The sequence below is a fragment of the Tyto alba genome, unplaced genomic scaffold, assembly GCF_018691265.1.
Source record: "Tyto alba isolate M040663 unplaced genomic scaffold, T.alba_DEE_v4.0 Super-Scaffold_7, whole genome shotgun sequence".
Classification (NCBI taxonomy): Eukaryota; Metazoa; Chordata; class Aves; order Strigiformes; family Tytonidae; genus Tyto; species Tyto alba.
Genome location: NW_024881328.1, coordinates 29,769,416 through 29,783,116, shown reverse-complemented (window position 1 = coordinate 29,783,116; position 13,701 = coordinate 29,769,416). Strand labels below are relative to the sequence as shown.

The 13,701-nt window shown below is 40.2% G+C and overlaps 2 protein-coding genes across 9 annotated transcripts in view; one reads left to right on the top strand and one right to left on the bottom strand.

Annotated features, from left to right (window-relative positions):
• The window catches only part of DYTN (dystrotelin), a 66,536-nt gene that overhangs the window by 35,946 nt on the left and 16,889 nt on the right, over positions 1–13,701 (top strand). The gene's annotated exons all lie outside the window — the stretch shown is intronic.
• The window catches only part of ADAM23 (ADAM metallopeptidase domain 23), a 75,653-nt gene continuing 71,305 nt past the window's right edge, over positions 9,354–13,701 (bottom strand). For 7 of the 8 annotated variants that reach the window (XM_033010972.2, XM_033010970.2, XM_033010971.2 and 4 more), the window contains one exon: positions 9,354–12,626. In XM_033010972.2, coding sequence (XP_032866863.2) covers positions 12,578–12,626 — 49 coding nt within the window. In that variant the 3' untranslated portion in view covers positions 9,354–12,577. The remainder of the gene's footprint in view (positions 12,627–13,701) is intronic. The other variant, XM_033010975.2, reaches the window with a different exon arrangement.

Genomic DNA, 13,701 nt, shown 5'->3' with positions numbered 1-13,701 from the left:
TCTGGGCAGCACTTTATCTGGTTTTGGATCAAGAGCAACATTGGTTTCATTCCACTCAGGATCCTTCTGGTAGACCCAAGGGTGCTGAACTAGAGGTTCTTAAAGAAATTAGAGTCACTGCTTGAGAGAAATACTGTTACAGATAAAATACTCGGCCCCACAAATACTTCCTGGGCCTGCTACAATCTGTTCCCTCTGAACCAGAGCACTCATATTCTATTTCTGGGAAAGAGGTTTTTGATAATAGGATTCATCACTTCAACCTCCTAGCGGAGAAGAAACATAGAAGGATTGGCCATCTCATTCAGTTCCACGTACTCTCCCTCAGTAAAGCTTTCTGTGCCCTCTTTAAACTATCAATAATCTTTTTTTTTTCATTACACTGTAGGATATATTCCCCTGACAGTCAATGTTCACGTCTTCAGTGGGTCTCCGTATCTTAAGAATGAGTTTAATTCAGATGGATTGTAGGTCATATCCAGAGTCATTTACAAAAGGTTATTTTTTATCAAGAAAAGCTGGTTCTTTAATGCCTCGATAAGAGAGATTTCAGACTGTGTAACACGACAGAAATTACATTATTTCTACCAGAAAAATATCAAAATAAAATAAGCAAATGTTAAAATGATCAGGCTTATAGGAGTAGGGGATGTGAAGAGAGAAAAGTAGGAGGCCATCTCACTGGTATTTGTATTTTTATATAAAGGCATAAACAACTATGTGCAGTGTTGCTTCCTTCCTGCATTTGCTCCCTGCAAACCCTCAGATGTTGTTTAATGTTAGCAGTTAATAGGCACTGGCTTATGATTTCTTGTTCTAAGTAAGCACTTACAAATAATAATAATAAAAAATAATAAATTCAGCACTGAGACCGAGAGACAGCAATGTGTGATGGTACATACAGCTTGCCTGCTACTTCCATAAGCAGCTGCATCTGGACCCAGTATTAAGCTTTGTAAAATGATCTGCGTGATGAGAGAGCTGTTTAAGCCTCAATCCAAAAAATGCCTTAAACATGTATTCTTAGCTGAAAGTTTGTGTTTTGCTGAATTGTGTTCCAAATTATCCTAGCTTTGTGTGAGCTAAGTGACAGCAAAGATGAAACTTGTGATTATTAGAGGAGGAAAAACCCAAAGGTGTGTTAGTTTTTAAATTCATGGTACAGGGCAGAAACTTTTTTTTTCCTTAAAATCTACAAAGGCAAAGTGGGGAATCTAACTCCTACTTACACCTTTTTAAATTCTCTTTTAAGCAGGAGATTAAACTGTGCTTAAAATTGGCCCTCTGACAAATATACCTAAGAGCTTCTTGGAAATGAAATACTTATGCTTGATCCAAAGTCTGTTTGTGGATATTTTTTTTATTATTTTTTAAAATCGTATTTTGAGGGCTTTGAGTCAGGACTCTAGTGGACTCAGAGTTACACTACTGCCTAATAAAGAACAATGAAAGCCTCTGAATACAGGACTTTTTTGAAACAGAAACTCTACTTTCCAAACAAATTAAGTTTAGCTAGGAAATCATGTAGGGTAGCGAGCAGTCTGTATCCTATTAACAGGAGACTTATGTTTTGTAAGTGGAGAGTGGGGCAAAATTGAACAAACTCTTCACCAGATGATTTGATCACACCTATAGCCTCCATCCACGATGGCTTGTGTAACTCTTGATAAGTTGTCTATATCAAGTACTGGTATCAAAACATGGGTGTGTTATTTTTGATGTCAAGTCTTCCAATTTATTTTATTTTTTTTTTCTTCTGGTGGATTGAATCTGCAGTCACAAAGTGTTTGGTGACCCCGCAAACAATACCCTGGGTCTATTCTCTGTTGAAATGGCCAATAGGAAAGTCAGTGGATGTGATGTAACACTTAACCAGTGCTAATTGGTGGAGAGATGTAGTTACTTAAACATTGGAGTCTTCAGTGTCATGCACTATTGGTGATGACCTGAAACATCTCCATGGAGCTTGCAGACAAGACATGGGACAGGCAGGAGACCAGGTATTTCTGGGCCAGGAGCTGGAGCCCTGTGGACACCCTGGGTTGTCTCTGGCCTGTGCCTGAGAAGCGGAGTTGAGACCCTGATGACTTAGGCAAGCTTTGTGGTGCTCTGCTTCTGCTGTTTTCCTCTGCCAGGATATACTTGTGTGCTCTGTTGGATTTCATGGAGTTTGAGAAGTGTTGGTTAACAAATGATCCTCTGGAGGTCTGTAGTTTAAACTTCTGCTCAAAGTAGGTCTGTTGCCAACACTAGATCAAGTCAGCTGTGGCTGGACTCCTGGTGGAATTTTTTTTTCCTACTATCTAGCTTGAGTTTCTTAATTTGTGGAAATTGCCCCCTATGTGGTTCTACCGAGAAGAACTTGGCTCTGTTATCTTCACAGTTATTTGAAGGGAAGTTATAGATGTCTTTTAAATCATCCCTTAGCTGCCTCTTTACCATGCCCAACAAGCTAAGTTACCTCAACCTATTTTCATGAGATTGCCGGTGCCTGTTTTAGTAGTTTGGCTCTGTGAGAACATATAACACCACTGTTGTCAAAGGGCTCCAGTATCTCACCTAACAAAGCTTGTTAGTGCCTCTGACTTGTCACCTTCTTTGGTTAAACCTTAGCCTGTTATTAGTTGCAATATTCTGGTATTTCTTTTCTAATGCATACTATATCTAGCTGTTCTCCTTACTGGTAACTTTAAAAGGCAGTGTTTTCATTGTTGTTAAATCCTAGCTTTAAACCTGCCTAGAATGTAACATCTAATTTCTCGATTAATTTGTAGACTATTTGAATGCATAGATTTTTGAGACCCTGAAATTTAGAACACAGCTTGAGTTAGGAGCAAGTGTTTGTGGTATTTGTCTGAAATACCATTGGGTTTTGCCAGTTGCTACTAACTGGTAATGGCTTGTATACTCACAGAAATGTGTGTACAGACATTCACTGTGAATTGGTGCTGCAGTTAGTATTTCATATAAGAAAACTAGACCAAAGCCAATCTAATTTTTTACAGGTTTTCTAGTTCTTAATCTCTTCTTGATAAATATGATGTTAGGTGATTATTTGTGTGTCATTCAAGACATGCAGTGTATTTTGTTTGTTTCCCCCCTTGTCATCAAATGGGTTATATTTCTGTTCTGCTTTTCCTACCACGTGACAGATCTCTAGATCTTGGCACTTACAGGTTTAATTCTTATTGCTAGATCTTCTCATCCTCTTTCAGCAGTGCGTTAGGGACCTTGTTTATTAAGGCCTTTTGAATCACTGGGATATTTTGGCCTTAGTGTAAATGGGTTGAGTGCACGTTCTTTTATCTCCTCAGGTTTCTGCTTCCATTAGAAGGTGTGAGGAACTGCAGTTCATTATTGAAAGAGATCTGTCTGTCCTTTAATAAAGAAGTTTTCCTATCTCTCTTTGTCTACTAGCTGTTGTATGTGAGCAGTTCTGTCACCAGGGGCATATTTTGAGTGTTTTCGCAAGAGTAATTTAAGGTCAGAAGTTTGAAGTGACTTCATCACTCACACTGATTTAAATTAATTTGTGAAAGGTAACATTTCTTGTGGCAAATATATTTAACACCATCTTTGAAAAGACATTCAGAGAAGATATTTTACAAGTGCAAACTAAACAATGCTGGTTAGAAAATTCATATATATTTTTAAAAATGTAATTTGGTGACATATGACACTAAATGCAAATGACCTATGTAAAGAATGTGACTATGAACCTCCCATATTTCTATCCAGACTGAAACATTCCAAGAAAATAATAAAACCCCCTCAACTAATTAATATAATAGATTAGAAGTTAACTGTTCATGTCCTGTGGCCCTGCCCAAGTACTCACAGGCAATAAAGAAACCCTTCTCACTTTCAGACACTCCAGGAAGAAGTGAGAGTCACCCTGGGTATGTCACAGTTAAAAGAGCAGTTCAGGGAAACATGCTTTCATAAAACTGCCCTTAACATCTAAGAAACCAAACCTGTTACGGGATCAATTTCTCCTGGTGTGTTACAGCCAAATCTTCTGGGGGAGAAAAGCTTTCACAGTGCGTTTTTTCTTGAAGGTGACTTGGACTGTCTTGTGGTCTCTCCTACCTTTTCTTGCTCTAAGGGTGTTTCTTTCCTGCAGCTCTGGGGAGAAAAGGGTGTTTGAATGTGCTTGCCCCAGGGCAGCTGTGGGCCAGCCAGGGAAGTGTGCCAGCCCTGCAGGGCACTCCCCTGGCAGCCAGGACCCCATGCTGGGAGCTGCACATTCGGATTTGAAGCTGTTTGGGGAAACTAGTCTGCAAGAAGAATTGGGGGTGGAGGACGGGACAGGACAGGCAGAAGATTATTTAGGGCCAAGAAATGGGTTACAGGAGGTTCTGGAGAGTACTACAAGAGTATTCTGTCTCCTGTGAAAGGGATGGCCTTCTGGGGCTCTTCAATTGTCCTTAGTTACCTGCTGGTTCTCAGATAGTCCAGCAAACAATTTGCTTTATTGTACATTCTGCTACCAGTTCTGGCCTAGGGTTCCTTGGCACTCATAAAGTACTTGCATCTCGCTAAACCAGAGATGTGATGCTTTGTAAGCACACTAGTGCTACTGCTGTTGGCAGAGGAAAAGGGTTGTTTTCATACAAAATCTGATTAGTAGTGTGTCTATATGTCATCATGCATAATTTCTTGGCAGGGAAATTTGCCTCCTTGAATGATTTTTCCAAGCAAAGTGATACAAGCTCTGTTATTTAGTATACTTAGACCAAACAAAACCCATAGCCAGACCTTTTCAGTAAGGAATGGTGTGATAGAGGCAGAGCATTGACTTTTTTTAAATTTTATTTTTATTCTTTTTCATAGCTCAGACCACTCAGCATTTGAAGCCCCCATTTTTCTTTCACAGATGTACCCTTTGAAACCTGTTCTCAAAGGAGATGCTGCAAAGGTGATGCTAGAGTGGAAAGTCTGTATAGGAAGTTTAAATCAGAGCTTCTGGAGAGACTATAGTTTGATTTCATCAAGGTCCCTTCTTTCCTGTTCTATTCTTAATTAGGCATACCTAAAGGGCAGCATACTTCATGAAGAATTATAATTTCTTTTGAATGCCTGTATACAAGGTTGTCATAAATGTATCAGCCAACCAGCTCTGCCTAAAATCAGAGCACCCTGGGCTAGGTGCTAAAGGCCACCTTTGAGTAAAACAGTTCCTGTCCTAGAGATCTTATGTTTGAAGTGAAAAATACCCAGCCAAATCAGAGGAAGGAAAACTGAAGCAAAATATAATGGCACCTGAATCTTTTACCTACCTGTCCAGCCCTCTGATCCAACAAGCACACAGTCAGGATCCTGCTATGTGAGGGAATTGTTTCTTTCTTCCTGTGAATGAGGCAGTTTTCAGTCTTGAATTCAGGGTCTCCTCATTAAAGGAGAACTTAAAATCTTTAATTTCCTGAAGATTTTCAGTGAATGCTGGAGGGCACTGTAATAGTTCTAGTTTCTGGGAACTGCTTTCTCATTACACAAAAAGCCTAGTCAAGCATACATTGTCTGTAACTGTTATTGTTAACAATATCTGTAAGAGTAACTTCATAATGGAGCAAGTCTTGCAATAAATACACAGAGTTCAGATGTGCCTGAGTGGAAATAGGGGAGAAATGATTGACACCAAAGCAAGCAGGCTTGCCTGTGCACTTTGCATCCATCTGATTTCATTGTTGTGCCACCCTTAGAACAGGGCATGTTGACAAGGGAATAGGTCTGGGGTGGAAATGGATGCTCAGAGTATGTCAAATGCCTGCATAAATACATGAATGGAGCACAGAGGCTTGGACTGTGGTCCTTGTATTTTAAAGGTAACTTGAGCGTTCTCTTCGAAAGCACCGACTGAGACTGCTTAACGTGACCACACGCACTGCTACTGCGAGTCGGGTACAGTCACTCTGTAATCGTATAGTTATTGTTGTGTTTTGGAGCAAACTAGACTGCTATACATTGTGTTTTGGGAGAGGCCCTTGTTAGAAACATAAACATCCCTGTTTACCTAAGCTGAAGAGATGAGTGGAAGCATACGTTGTGTGACTGCACTGAGGCTGATAGTCAGGCTTTGCCGAACTTAAGTGGCACAGACAGTGGGAGCTTTAACTGCCCACAGTGCTGCTGCCACGCAGCTGGGCACGCTGACCAGTGGGAAGCGCAGTGGGGTTGTGCCAGCACCATCTGGGCTCTTCCTTTGGCTTGACAGCGAAAAGCGCTGTTCAGCACAGCGCCAACCACCTTTTTGCAAGGGTCCTTAGAACACTGTGTGAGCCAAAGCTGCAGGGTCGCGGGAAAATCGGTCGCTGCTGCTGGTGCCATTGTCTTCTGTAACAACCTGGGTGCGGGGACTTCCACTTGGGCGGGTCTGTAACTCTGTAGCTAGCTGGGAGGGGAAGGAGGGGGTGGTTTCTCAGGTAGGAGAATGTCTCTGCTGTTACAAGCACTGTTACTCAGTTGTGCTGCAGCTCCACAGGGCATCCAGGTGCCGTGTTGCCTGGATTAGACAATAGATCTCATCAGTTTTCTGGAATACTGAGTGCTCCTTTCTGGGAAGAGTAAAGCTTTCATGCACTGATTTAGGAGTGTTTTGCTGTCCTGTGAATCCATAGCGTCCTAAGTAATACATGTATTGAAGAGTCCCCTCTAAAGGGCAGATACATAGTAGATATCTGTGGAAAACTATCCTGAATTAATAAGGTCGGTGCTTGTTCTGTTCCACGGCAAATTGTCAAACTTGTATCTTGGATCTAATGTGTGAGGGCAATGTGCATTAGGATATTGATTCTTGTTTCCATGTAACTCTGAATACACACTAAATACTTTCAAAGGAGTCAAATGTGGAAACTTGGAGCTGTCAGTTGTTAGCCCAGTGCTTCCTGCAATTGATATGGCAGCAAGTTTAGCACAGCTGCCATGAAGTTACCATTTTTTGATTTCTCTTAAATTAAAGTTTATACAAATAGCACTAGGTTTGAGGTATCTAGATGCTTTTCATTCTTGAGAATAAACTGGTTGTCATCTTAGCTGGAGATAGGAAACCAGTCAAAAGTACTGTTTGCTCATGTCGTCATCTAGCCGGACTCTGTCCAGGTTATACTGCAGAGACGCAGCGCGTGATTATGTGTGGGGACAGTTCCTTTCTGCAGAAGAGGCAAAACTGAGGTTATGGAACCACAGTGTGTTACCGGCCTGTAATGCAATGAGTGTGTTGCACACTCACGCCCTGCTCATCAGTTAAAAGCACAGCTTTACTAACATGCACTTCGCTGTGAGCTTCTCTGCGTGGCTGCAGGACTTCAAGCAATAGACAAAGCCACAGGTAGTGCAGATGAAGATCTGTTGCTTCACAGTCCCAAAAGCAAAGTCAAAGCTTATAATATTTGGTTGGATGATTGGGGAAATCTGTCAATGTATGGCACATGAACGGTTACACAATTTTTGTAAAGTGGTGCACTGTTGTGCTTATGAAGACGGAGAACTGGCCTTAGACCAGGAAGGAGATTCATTTTATTCTTTGCCTCTCCACAGTTATGTGTCCTGTAACAGTGTGTATCGTATCCTAAAAAGGACCTATTCCTGGGTCTGTGCATCAGGCTAAACCTGGCTTTTGCGGGGGACTCTTGGGAGACCGAGGCATTGTTTAGGTCAGTGCTGAGGGCAGCAGCTTTCCCGGGGTTGTACAATGGATGCTGGGCACAGCTGCATCCTGCATGCAAGAGCTGGTAGAAAATACTGTTGGTTCCCTCATGCTTTGATTTACCAGCTTCGGTGGGGAAATTCTTGTACTGGCTGAGAAAGCGTCACACTAAAGTACAGCCTGTTATACTATTGGTGGTAAAGATGAGGGGTGTCCTATGTCTTATGACAAAAACGAGCTCCTTCAAAAGAATTTTAACAGCAAATAGACCAACACTTAATTGCTGGGTTTCTACAAATTAGTGTGTTCTGAATTATGCTACCTTCAGCAGTTTGTGGTTGCTCAAAAATAGCACACGTTAAGTGGATGCCTATGCTAGTCTGACGTGGAGTCCCTGTACTTACCTAGAGAAGCCATGTTGTCTTGTTACGTGCTTCTACTAAATAACTTATTCAACAAACCTACAAAAATGTGAAGATGTGCTGCTGTGCTTGCTGAGTTCTGAACAATAAATCTCTGAATTACAGTATGTGCGGCTTTAAGATAATGTTTTTGTGACCTTTTGCTTTCAATAGTATTGGTTTGAGCATCACTACTACTGAAATTCCTAGTTACTTATTTCATTTTTTTTCCCAAGCTTTCTGAGGGCACTTAACCAGTGTCTGTTGTATTGCTGATGGATGATTCATCTTAAATTAATTTTTCAGCTCGTGTGGGCTGGAATATGTATTAAGTGCATTTAGACCAAAAGAGGGGGTTTGGGGTTTGTGCAGTGTGACTTGGTGTTGTTGTGTCGGTTTTGTGCTGAAGCCAGATCACTCTTCAGGATTTCATGCTGTAATTGTGAAAGGTTTCAAAAACAACTTTAAGAATTTTTCTTGTAAAATCACAAGCAGATATGTACGTATATATTGCTTTTGGATTCATATACTGCAAAAGGCTTAACTGTTACTTTAGGAATGACTGTCTACTGCCAGAATGTTGCATGTTCATACTGAGTTTACAGATAAATCTTCTTATATTCAAATGACAGGAAGTAAAATTGGGTGATAGTGGTACTGTTAATGACAGTGTTCCCTTGCTCTCTAGTTCTAAATGAGAAACAAGCTTTCATATATAACTTTGGGAGATATTAGGACAAAGGTATATTCTGCTTCCCTGTCTGGAGCTGGAGTTAGTGAAAAAAGTAGTAGTTGCTTGTTACCGGTGTCATGCATGAACTTAGTCTTTCCAGGCTGGCTTCACTAGAGTTAGTTTGGCAAAGAAAAAGGGAAACTGAATTTCATTCAGTAATCCATTAAAACAATATTATTTGGTTATTATAAGGCCTTCAAAATATTTCTTAAAAATTATTACATCATTTTAGACTTTTTGTAAGGACATCATTCAGATTTTTGAACTGCAAAAGGCTTCCCTCAGCTACCTTGGTGAAGCCAGCAGAGGGGACTGAAGCAGGCCCAGCACCCCCCGTGCTGCAGGTGTGCTCAGCCCCGGGGGCTGAGGCGCTGGTCCCACGTGTGTCAAAGCCTGCATGCACTGTCCTCTCACGGACAGACCCCCGCCGTGAGATGGGACACGGTTCTAGCAGTTTTAGAAAACTCCAGTCAATTGCCACTACTATAAAGGTGGTGATATATTGAACACAGAAATAAAATAAAATGGAGAGAATAAACAGGGAAAAAATGATCGAAAATTAAAAACTACTCCATTCATGTTCATGATGTTTTTAATACTCATCTTGCTAAGATGCAGAACAAGGACTATTGAATTTCCATTCACTAGCAGCCAACAAGACATGAATGAGTATTAACTTCAAACAGAAACTGATTTATAACATCAGGTTGTGCACTTAAAAAAATAATTACAAATCATTTTTTAAAGGAAGAGCAACAGTGGAAGAAATAATGAATATAAAACATGACTAGGCTTAAAACATAACTTCAAGTATTCTATGGCATTTCTTCAGACATTTGTCTTAAATTTGTTTGTGCAATACCCATCTTTGCATAGTAAAGAAAAATTAAACTCCAGCCTTAAGTAATCTGTTTTAACATGCACCTATACAGCTGCTAATTTCCCTAGCAGACTTCTCTGTTAGGAGGATCAGATCAAATTGTTGAGATCATGCAGCAAACTGGAACGAGCTATACAGTTACCACAGTTTCTTATCCAGATGAATAGATAAATAATGGAGCAAATGTATAGTGAATGAAATGGAGGCAGTGCTGACCAGGTCCTCTTTTGATGATGCTTTGTGAGGAACAAATTAACACTAAATGGGTAGGTACTTCCCAAAGCAGAGCAAGGGCAGGATGTAGAAAATCACCTACCAAAACCATTTTTTTTAATTGCCCACCATCACAGAAAGCACTTCAGCCTGTACCTACTCTGAGCTGTGTTGCCAATTGTGTTCTGTACACACAGGGCAGAAAGTGAATGTGTTCTTCCACATACAATGGCTGAGTGGAGCATAAATTCCATCAAGAAATCATAATTCCTATGAAACTGCTGGTGTAAATAAAAAAGTTACTCCAGCACTGAACATATGTACATAGTAGTTGGGGACCACTGTGGTCTGATTTAAAACATCACATCACACACTAACACTGTTGTCTGTGAAATGCTTCTCAAAGGTTTATTACACAGGTAGTTTATGAATATCCAGTTGATATTACTTGTTTTAATTTTTTGTAACCGCTAGCATTTTTGGTTACGCTTGCTTTGGAAGCAGAACCCTAATAATGTTGGGGGATTATATTCCCAGAAAAAGTACTTTTAGAGGACAACACTACAGTTGCAAGTATTTCTGGTTTGCCATAGAAGTGTTGTCACTAACTTCATTCTGCTTGAAGCCAGGCAGGAATTTTTGAGAGTAAGATTTAAAATATACATATCAATGTTGACTACCTGTGTGCAGCACCTTTAACTCATAACGTAGTGTTAATGTGATTATGTTAAAGCTGTTTAAAAACATTTAGTAATAACTGTCAACCAAAACAATATATTGTATTTCTTTTGTGAGACTGCTGGATTGAAAGTTATCATATTAAGAAATACAATTGAAATGAGATTGTGTAAGTCAGGAAATCTGCAGCATTTTCTTAATGTTTTGGCTCTTAAAGCTAACTCAGGAAATGGATTTCCACTGAACAAAGAAAATAAGTAGTGTAACTGGACTTCTGTTGTTACTAATATACAACCTTTAAATTAAATCCCAAATTACAGAAGTTTTTATTCTGATTATCAGATGCAGCAATGAAATTTTCAGGTCACTTAACTTATGTAATTCAGTTTACATAAGTTTTAAATCACGATGAAAATGATGAGCCCGGCTGTACAGCTCTATACTTTAAGGGAGGACTAAACTAGACATCTTCATACCTTCCTCAAGCCAGGTACAGCCAGGCTAGCCTGGTTAGGAGGGGAACGGTACTGCTGCCCTGCACTGCTCTGCACTAATTTACGTTTGTACACAAGGTGTATCTAAAAGCAATCACAACACCGCCCTCCCCCCCAAAGTTACATGGGACTTTGCACACTTTGTGATGGTAACTAGCTAGCAGCAGCCGAGGATCAAAGTACTAATGTTGCATTGTACATTGAAAAGTGAGATGTATCAAGGAGGTACAGGGAGCGAGTTGGAAATGTCAGTCACCTTCGCAAGCCAGTTTGGGTGGGTAGGCAGAAGGCAAGAGAATAACTCATTCCAATCTTTTAATGTTCTGTGAGTATCTTAAGGCTTATTTAAGTTTTTATTTGACAGGATCTAGACAGGAGAAAAAAGTACCTATAGGTCTTAAAAAAAAATTGGCACTTTTGTGATTAGTTTGAGAGGGTGTCACTTACAGCTTACATTATATTATGGAAAAACCTGTATAACAGCCAGAAAAAGTAATCCAGACTTAAAGTCAGTACATAGATATGCTTTTATACATTTTAATTGTTTTTGGTTTCAAGCATACAAACTTTAGATCACATCTGTTTGGTGTCAGAACTCCCTGCATCTGCATGCTATTATCTGCCTTTTTTGAGCAAGCCCAGAACATCTGCTGTACAACATGCTACAGAAAAAAAGGGGAGCAAAAAAACCCAAAACCAAACCCAACATCAAAAATAGATTTACATAAAGAATAGAACCTTTTTATATGGAAATCCTTTTCTCTCATTATATATATATTTATATATAATCTGTGAAAATGATACGTCAAAATCTTATTTCCATATTTACACTTTTTTCCTTCTTGGAAGAATTACACCCATCACTCGATGATAGCTTCCATACCCAACAGACTCCTGGCCCTGGAGACCAAAACAAGATGGACAGTGAGCTCACAGTGCAGGGACCTCTGAAGTCCAGCGGCAGAATGCACTGCGTGGCTGGAAAAGCTATCAGAGCTGGGTACCGGCTCCCCAGGGGGTTGTATTTGTTGGGCTGCAGATTCTGCCTGGGGTCAGCTTGCTAGCCTGGTTGTTTGTATGAGCCATGCAGGTTACCCTTTCAAAATTAGCTCCTCATGCCACTGGAGTTTGGTAAGAAAAAGGAAGTCATGCGAACTCAAGTGAAGTTAGAGTGCCAGCTGGGAAAAAGATCTTCTGCTATATCAGTATTTTGGAACAGTTCTCTTATTGCACTTGGTCTGTGTGTCTCCTCCTTTATTTGAGAAAAGGAAAAAAAACACCTGATTTTGAAACAGTTTGCTTGTAACACTTGTCAGTTAATGGTAACAAGAGAAAGGTGAATAGAGGAAGTATTTCAAACTTATCTCCAGAAGGGACAGTCTTCTACCACCTCAAACCCTAACATCCCAACATTGTGTTATCGTTACTGTGTCCCATGTTCTTCCTTACTGATTTAGTTCCTGTGCAGCTACAGCAAAGACATCATACCCAAAATCCAGTAGTGCAAGAAGCAGCTTTTTGAATCGCATTTCTTCAGATAGGGCCTTGTTGGCTTGGATCGAACCTTCGTTTTTTGACATTTCTTCCAGGTTGCATCAAAAGGAGATGAAAAGAAAAAAATGCAAGACATTAGTTAGATATAACAGGAACAAAGCCATTGCCAAGGTCACAGTGAAGTAAGAGGCTCACACTGAGACAGCTTAACAAGTAATTTTTCCAAGGGGTAACAATTTAAGGAATCTGGTTACATGCTTTCTGTAGCACAGTATCAAGTATTGGTTTCCTTACGCAGTTTAAAGATTGTGCTGGCATACAGAATTCAATTATTTCTGTAGTACTTCAAGTGGTGCTTTAAATTTGTAGAAACTTTCAGCTCACAGTAACATGTGAGTCCACTAGGCCAAGAAAGCATGCATCTACCTCAAGGGAATGAGTCAGAAGTGCCAGTACTGGAAATACGTAAGCACACAGAGACTGGAGTTCAGAGCCAACGTCCATCTCTGGCTAGATCAGAATAGCAGAATTCAGGTTACATATTCCAGTGTGACAAAGAAGTGAGTGCCTCTGTGAGCTCTTACCACACTATTGACCTTAACTGCTGTCAATCTTTGGAAAGGTGCAAAACATAGCAAAGACATTGCATTCGAAGGAGACTGGATGGATTTGTAAATCATGGGATTAGAATTTAACGTTAACAGTGGATAGCAAGGTGGTCAGTGATATCCAGTCTCCTGCGATACTGATATCCTAGGTCAAACAGCAAGACATTAGGAAGCAACATCAAAAGTTGGGTGCAACCTCCCTGGTATCTGGCTTTATGTGGGGCATCAAGCAAGGGGCTCATGCATTTAGTTTTAACATTGGGCATATGCACCACTACCGCCACCAAACCAACATGCAAAAAATACAGAACAGGAATTCAAAAATTCCCTAAGGCTACATACCAACCCCAATATTTCCTACTTTCTGCAACTCTGCTAACTATTACCATTGCTACAATATTTACAAATATACTATACACAGTTTGCCTGGTGGTTTAAGAGACTAATGGATGTATGCAAAAGCAACTTCTTTCTGAGAAGACCTCCAGAGACTGGTAGTTCTTGGGCATCCTTTGGTTTGGTTTGTTTTTTCCCTTGGGTACCAGTGCCTACATT